The 7,733-nt window shown below is 34.8% G+C and overlaps 1 protein-coding gene across 1 annotated transcript; it reads left to right on the forward strand.

Moving 5' to 3' along the window:
• Nucleotides 1-985: 985 nt before the first annotated feature.
• Nucleotides 986-3,734, forward strand: LOC145245834 (E3 ubiquitin-protein ligase TRIM56-like). The gene has a single exon (XM_080107486.1). The coding sequence runs from the start codon at nt 1,042-1,044 to the stop codon at nt 3,049-3,051; it is 2,010 nt and encodes a 669-aa protein (XP_079963612.1). The 5' UTR covers nt 986-1,041; the 3' UTR covers nt 3,052-3,734.
• Nucleotides 3,735-7,733: the final 3,999 nt, after the last annotated feature.

A 7,733-nucleotide genomic window follows, 5' to 3' on the forward strand; every position in this document is an offset into this window, starting at 1 on the left:
GGTAAGAATCACTCCCATTTCTAAATGGTCAATACACACACACACACACACACACACACACACACACACACACACACACACATATATATATATATGGGGGGGTGTAACATGCTCTACTTTAACCTTACCACTAACCCTAAGTCCGTGTGGAACGTTCATTCCAGTTATTATTAGAGGTTTTTATCATTAATTTTATTATTATTGTTATTATTATCATCATCATCATCATCATCATCATCATCATCAGTAGTAATAGTAGTAATTTATTTGATTGAAATTTCTTATTATTTATAAAACCAATGGTAATTTTATAAAATCACGTCGGGTTTCAGTCGGTTTGCTGATTGTATTTTGATTGATGTTTATTTGTTTTTGTTTTTTTGTTTGTTTGTTTTTTGCTTGTTTGTTTTTTGTTTTTTGTTTTTTTTATTTTATTTGTTTTTTGTTTTTTTTTTGCGTACCCAGATAAGGATTTTGACTTTCCCGAAGGTGGGAGGTGTCTTTAGATAATATATTCGTTTTTAACATTTTAAAATACGTAGGTATGCAAAAACTAGTTTGTAAACGGGAGTAATTCTATAAAAAAAAATTAATTAATTAAAAAATAATAATAATTTAAAAAGATAGTTCATATATATATTGATGAGAGTCGGCTGAAGAGAGCCTGAGGCGGAGGCGGACATTAAGAGCAGTCCTCAACTACCGGGCTTGAAACCGCCGGTACCGACTACCCATGTAAATTTCTGTATATATTATACAAATATATATATATATATATATATATATATATATATATATATATATATATATATATATATATATATATATAAAGATCGCTATTCAATCATAAACGAAGCGCGCGTATTTTTTTTTTTAATCTTTTTCTATTTGATTTGATTAAATTAATTTATTTTAGCATCATAACAACTACTATTCAAAAAGTCTATAGAGCTGATAGATTATTATAGTTAAGCTGCTTACAAAAAGCAAAACAAAAGGCAATGCAAGGGAGAGAACTCCCAGTGATTAAAATCACAGCGCATGCGCAGTGTAAACATTGTCTGCTACATCCACAAAATGGCTTCAGAAAAAAGTACCAGAAACGAGGTTTTCTGTTGCTACATTTGTTTAGAGGATTTTAAGGAGCCGAAGGCTCTCATCCCTTGCCTGCACACATTTTGTTGTCGGTGCCTTCAGAACCACATCAACAGTCGAGAAGACGAAATCCACAGCCGCGGCACTTTCTCATGTCCCTCCTGTCGCGGCAGAGTCATCCCTCCGAGCTCGTCGGTACAATTAAGTGGATGGGCAAAAACATTCCCGACTAATTTCTTCGTCGGTAGCGGCGTCTCCCCGCAGAAAAACCAGTGGAGTGAATTCGAAACCTGTAAGTCGTGTCGACGTCGCGGACAAGGTAACCGCAAAGCGACCTCTTGGTGCAAAAGCTGCAGTGAAAGCCTTTGTCCGGCGTGCAACCTAGAACACAAACTCTTCCCGCGGCCGTCAGATTCAAAACATGAAACAGTCAGCCTGTCACAGGCAGTGGTGTGGCAAGCTTCGGCGGCCTCGTCCACCTGTCCGATACACACGGGCGAAGATCTGAATATATTCTGTGCAAGTTGTAGTAAAATGGTCTGTTGTGGGTGCTTTATCGATACTCATAGTTCTTGTAAGCTCGTCCTCACCGACCAGGCCCGTCGGCAACTGAACATCTCTTTACAGAGTCGTAAATCAGAGATGGAGGAACTTGCTAATATGGTACAGACGCAACTGGAGAAGGTGGCCGAGCATAAAGACGGTACGCTGAACGAAGTGCGTCTATCTACGGAGGAAATGATCAAGATCCTGCTGGAAAAGGCTGCTACTGCAGTTAGCGAAGCTGAGCACGAATTTAAAGAACAACATGATCACTTAAAGAAATTACTGACTCAAACTCGTCAGATATCTTCTTACCTCGGCGATCGTATTATCCAGATCAAGAAGTCGACCGAAACGACTAGCGATCCTGAGTTGTGCACCCTGTCGGGCGAGATCTTCCCCTGCACGGACCTCAAGATTCCATCGTTGAGGTTCATGCGTCTCATGCCGCGTGTCCACCCGAATCCTTCTTTTCTGCGAAACTTTAAGGAAATCTCTAAATACGACATCTGTCGGACGATCATGGAAGAAGAAAACGCGCCCTACAAAGAAAACCAGACGAAAACCTACCGCACTGTCACGTGGACGCACGACAGCATACCCAATAAAGTAGCGACGTTTGAATGTCGCAGCATTGTGAAACGGAAAGACGGTTCCCGGTTGGATAATTTGGTGGTCATCCCGAAAAAGTTCATCGTCGTCAGCGACCGACACGACGGGACGTTGAAAAAACTTGGGTTCGACGGACAGGTCGTGGAAGAGTACGAACTGCATACACCTCCGCACGGTATCTGTCTCTGGTCAAATTACGAGATCGTGGTCACTCTGCCCGAAAGCAAACAGATTTGTTTCGTCAAGTGCAACGGTTGTATAGAAATCCGCAAAAACCTCAAAACGGTCAAGGCTTACGAAAGTGTCGCTAGTCCGGATTACTGTCGTCTGGTCTGTTCAATAAACTACTACACGCTTTGTGTTGACATTCTCGTTTTTAAAGACGACGGTGAAATACAGAACGTGCAGACGGTTGATCTGGACTTAGAAACGGGTATCCTCGAGGGTGGCCTTTGGTATATGACTGTCACCCAACAAATGAACATCCTCATAGTCGGGAACCGGCTCAAGTGTTTATATTGTTTCGATAAAGAAGGACAGATGAAATTTACCTACCGTGGCTCCGGAGAGCATGCCCTGGAACACCCGGAAGATGTCACCACCGACAACAGTTTCATCTACGTGACAGATAGCGACAGAAACCGGGTGCTCCGATTCACGATGGACGGCGACTTTGAATCGATTTTATTAACAGACAAAGATGGAATTGCAAACCCTGGTGGGATCCATGTCAGTCCCTTGGGTGAAGTGGTCGTTTCGGAATTAAAACCTTCGAGTAAACTTCATGTTTTCCAACTTTGATGGCTTTTGTGATAAAAGCCATCAAAGTTGGAAAACGTAATTAAATATGATTTCATTAACTAAAAAAAGAAACTTTGATGACGACAAAAATGAACATGATTTATTTATTTATTTATTTTTGTATGTATTAGTCGTTTTAATTTATTCGGTGAACAGGTAGAAACAAGGGTACTTATGCAGAATACAGACCGTGCTGAAATAATAACGTTATTATTTAGGGTGCTTGTGCACTTATTGAAACCGTGCTATTTTTAAATAGTATTTTCAAGTTAAATTAAAGTTTTACGATATCTTTGGTACTTGTTTACGGTTATTGGAACTTGAAATTTATATGCGTTTAGATAATATCACTACTTATGGAGTCAGTCCTGAGTCTTGGCGGGTTATCCCGATTCTAAAAACCGACTATACGAATAAAAAGTTTTTTAAAAGAGCGCGATTATATGTTTACCTGTGTTAGTCGATACGAAATTTGAAAGCTGGAAAAAAAATGTAAACAAGCAGGCGACACTAAAACATACTCGAAACCAGGTTAAAAAAAAAAAAAAAACTGAATGTATTTATTTTTTTATTTTATTTTATTTATTTATTTTTAATGCTGAAACTGTTTGGAGTAAAAAAAATAAAATAAAATAAGGTGTTTTAGAATGATATTGAAAATCCAAATAATTTTAGTGACTGAAATAGGAATTAACCGAAATTAAATGTTTATATAGTCTGTTTATGAATTTTTTTTTTTTTTTTTTTTTAAGATGATAATTAAATAATTAGGATTATTCGGATTACTGTTCTCATCTCTAATGTTTTTCTTACGTTTTTGGCCAATTTAATCCCTGGCCTTAAGGTGTATCTTGTCAAACTTGGAAATCTATTAAAAAAAAAAAAATTTGAAGAGAACCCTTTATTTTATTCACGGAGGCAGATAAGCGGTGAAGAGGCTCTTCATCCCTTATCTGCCTTCACTGAAGAAAAGAGCTACGTAAGAGTCAGCTCTACGTGCTAAGTGACAGTCCCCTAACAGTTGAAGGTTCAATCCTCAGTGCGGGCAATACTAAGAGTACAAATACGATTTACTTAAGGTTTCTACGCGTTCATGATTGAAATAACGCAAGCTGCCTTTGCTTCTTTGGCGTTTTGCTCTCCACCGTTTGAGAATGACATTTAAGATGAGAGCAGTAATCTGAATAATCCAAATAATAGACATTATCAATCCTCATCTCAAAATTTCCAAACCAACAGAAAGAGCGTAGTTTAGGATTTTGTCTTTTTAATATAACTTGCAAACCTACTTATTCTCAATTAAAAAAGTCTAACATGAACTAAGTGGGTGGCACAACGGGTCACCTTTTTCTAATTTTCTTTAAAATGGAAACAAAACAAACTCGTTATTGAATTGGGCGGGGGGGGTGATAATTATGTTTTACTTTTGTTTTTCAATGACTGATCAAATGTAACGTAATGTTTTGTTTGTTTGTTTGTTTGTTTATTTGTTTGAGTGTTTGTTTTTTTTAATAAGAAAAAACGTCAGAATAACGCCAATAATTGATGCGGCCTCTATTTTGAAACTAGGCGGACCTGAAGAATATTGCCCCCTCTCTGTTTTTTTTTTTTTCTTTTTCTTTTTTTTTTCAACGGATTATTATCGATTGAATACTAGTCTACCAGATTAAGAAAAATGAGAAAAAAAGTCAATATTTAAATATTTGTAGGGGGTACTCAGTTTGTAATGCAACGTTCTAGTAAATCGATCACCCATTTTAGAACCACCCGACGTTTTGAGGCCAACTTTCGCAAATTTATCCTTTTTTAAAAGTAGTTTAGCCTTTTAGATTATTTCAAAAAAACTAAATTGTATAAAAAGTATAAATTCGCGAAATTTGGCCTAAAAACGTCGAGTGGTTCTAAAATGGGTGATCAATTTACTAGAAACTGAGCACCCCTACAAATATTTAAATATTGACTTTTTTCTCATTTTCCTTAATCTGGTAGACTAGTGTTTATTCGAAGATAAAAATAGAGGAGGGGGGGTCAAAATTCTTCAGGTCCATCCGAAACTATACTCTATATTTTTCCTGAATACCACAACAATGTTAATCTTAAAGCTAATACATTTATTTTTAGGCATCGAAAATCGCAATACTATTATTAATAAATATCGTTTAATTACTATGGACATTTCTCCCAGGAACGATTTCGATTAATTCCTATTTCAGTCACTAAAATTATTTGGAGTAAGATGAGTTTTAATTTATATAATTATAAGATGCTGTGAATTGTGCGCCCTTGCTTGAATCTTGTCTTTGATGATCAGGCAATTCCATCTTTTTTTTAAAAAAGGGATGTAATTTTCCTGAACACCACAACCATGTTAATCTTAAAGATGAGGCATTACCATAAACGTCTTCATTGCAAAACTTGATAAAGAGCATTTGTCGCGGCATCCCAACAATCCTAAGTGCACATAAAATCGAAAATTTTTACTTCTTGGCAGAAAGAAATTCCAATTATCAGCAAACAATGTCAAGAATATAAATTAAAAAAAAAAAAAAATGAACATTCAAATACACTTTCTCCACATCTGACTTTTCATCCATTTTCGTTGTCTTTCACTTTTTTGCACGTGGATGTTCTCTCTCTCAATTCCACTGCACTTTTTCTGTAACAATTGTTTACAAGTTTTTTTTTTTTGTTTTTTTATGACTTTTTTTTATTATTATGACTTTTTTATTATTATGACTTTTTTATTATTATGACTTTTTTATTATTATGACTCTTCTTTATTATGACTTTATTATTATGACTCTTTATTATTATGATTCATTTTTTAATATGACTTTTTTTATTATTATGACTCTTTTTTATTATGACTTTTTTATTATTATGACTCTTCTTTATTATGACTTTTTTATTATGACTTTATTATTATGACACTTTATTATTATGATTCATTTTTTAATATGACTTTATTATTATGACTTTTTTTTATTATTATGACTCTTTTTTTATTGTGACTCTTTTTTATTTTTATGACGCTTTTTATTATTATGACTCTTTTTTTTTATTGTGACTCTTTTTGATGACTCTTCTTTTATTATGACTCTTTTTTTTATTATGACTCTTTTTTTTTTTTTTCACCCTAAACAAGACGTGCTGCCACTTGTAATATAAGGGGCTACTATTTGGGATCTTATTTAACAGGGAACTGTGGGGGAATTGAGTAGCGAGATGTCTGTTCACATTGCATTTAAGCTTCTTCAGATTAGTACAGTTAGGAAAGCCAGAAGCAAGGCTGGAATTTCAAACTTTAGCAGTTTGACAGAAGAAAATATTAGAAGTTTTCCGGCATTTAGGGATCTCAACAGTGAGCAGGTGGGATTTCTACTTGTCAAGGGGGGGGGGGTCTGTACGACCAGAGAACACAAATGCTATGAGTTCATCAGATCACATTCCATTAAAGTACTTGTAAAACAGGCACAGAGACACAACATTACAGTGACGAGACAGAGGTTGGAGCTTGACTAACTGTCGATTTGAGACTTTTTCTTTTTCTTTTTGGACTCTAAGAGGGAGAGACTAGTACCACAAAAACTTACTTTTTCCTGACCCCCTCCCCCTTTAACAAACTGAGCAGAAGAATTTTCCTCTTTGTGAGGGATTTAAAACCATTGATAAAAAAAAGAGTAAATTTGGAGTCTGACATATAAACAGAGAGAAATATCTGCAAAATACTACAAAAAAACATTTAGACTTTAGGGTGAGGGATCACTTGCCTATGTAAATTTAATGTAGATTAATCACTCCCTTCTTTATTACTGACTAGGCTTAATATCGTTTAACTTCAGTGATCCAATGGGAACCAGTGTGTCAGCATGATTATGCCGTTAAGCAATGTTTGGCCTGGTCAGAACAAAATGGGTGATAATTTGGAAATACTAGGTGTTCTCGAATGTCCTCTTCCCTAACCGGAATTTACATACTGCATGTGAATTTGTATTTCGCATAAACTTCCACTTTCTATTAACCTTTATCCTGCCGACTATAGAATTTACTTTTCGATTAAACTTCTTTTTTTTTTTTTAAATATAACTTTATCATATCTTGCATATAACATAAATAATCTTTGAAGTTTATGAGAAAGCAATATATAAACTCTAGAAAGAAATCAAGTTAGTTTAGTGCAAATCTATATAATTATGAAACTCTGTGGACCGTCGGGCGCCCTTCCTTCCTTCCTTGCTTGCTTGAATCTGGTTTTTAACAATCGGGCGATTCTATCTTTTAAAAAAGGAATGACAGGTGAATTTATATATATATATATATATATATATATATACACACACACACACACACACACACACACACTTCAGAATAATGAAATGCAATAAATCCACTGTTATACAAATCCAGTGATTATCAGTCTCACAAAATATTATTGGATGTAATATTTTATATAAGACAATCCCAGCTAAATAAAATTGTTCACTATACCAGATAGAGCAAATAAATCATAATTTAGGAATTTAAATTTTATGATTTCAAAACGTTAAATTTCAAATATAGATTACAGTTTAAAAATATATTTCCTTATCCATGAGTTTTCGGTGTTTATTAATCTCCTCAGAAGAAAAATATTAGCAAATATTATAAATGGTTTGTACCTTATTTGCTAAAGGTAATAAACA

Source organism: Euprymna scolopes, chromosome 23 (genome assembly GCF_053919585.1).
Source record: "Euprymna scolopes isolate OS-2025 chromosome 23, ASM5391958v1, whole genome shotgun sequence".
Classification (NCBI taxonomy): Eukaryota; Metazoa; Mollusca; class Cephalopoda; order Sepiida; family Sepiolidae; genus Euprymna; species Euprymna scolopes.

What these genes read in the sequence shown, in the direction of transcription:
- LOC145245834 (XM_080107486.1), top strand. Translation starts at nt 1,042, where the DNA reads ATGCGCAGTGTAAACATTGTCTGCTACATCCACAAAATGGCTTCAGAA.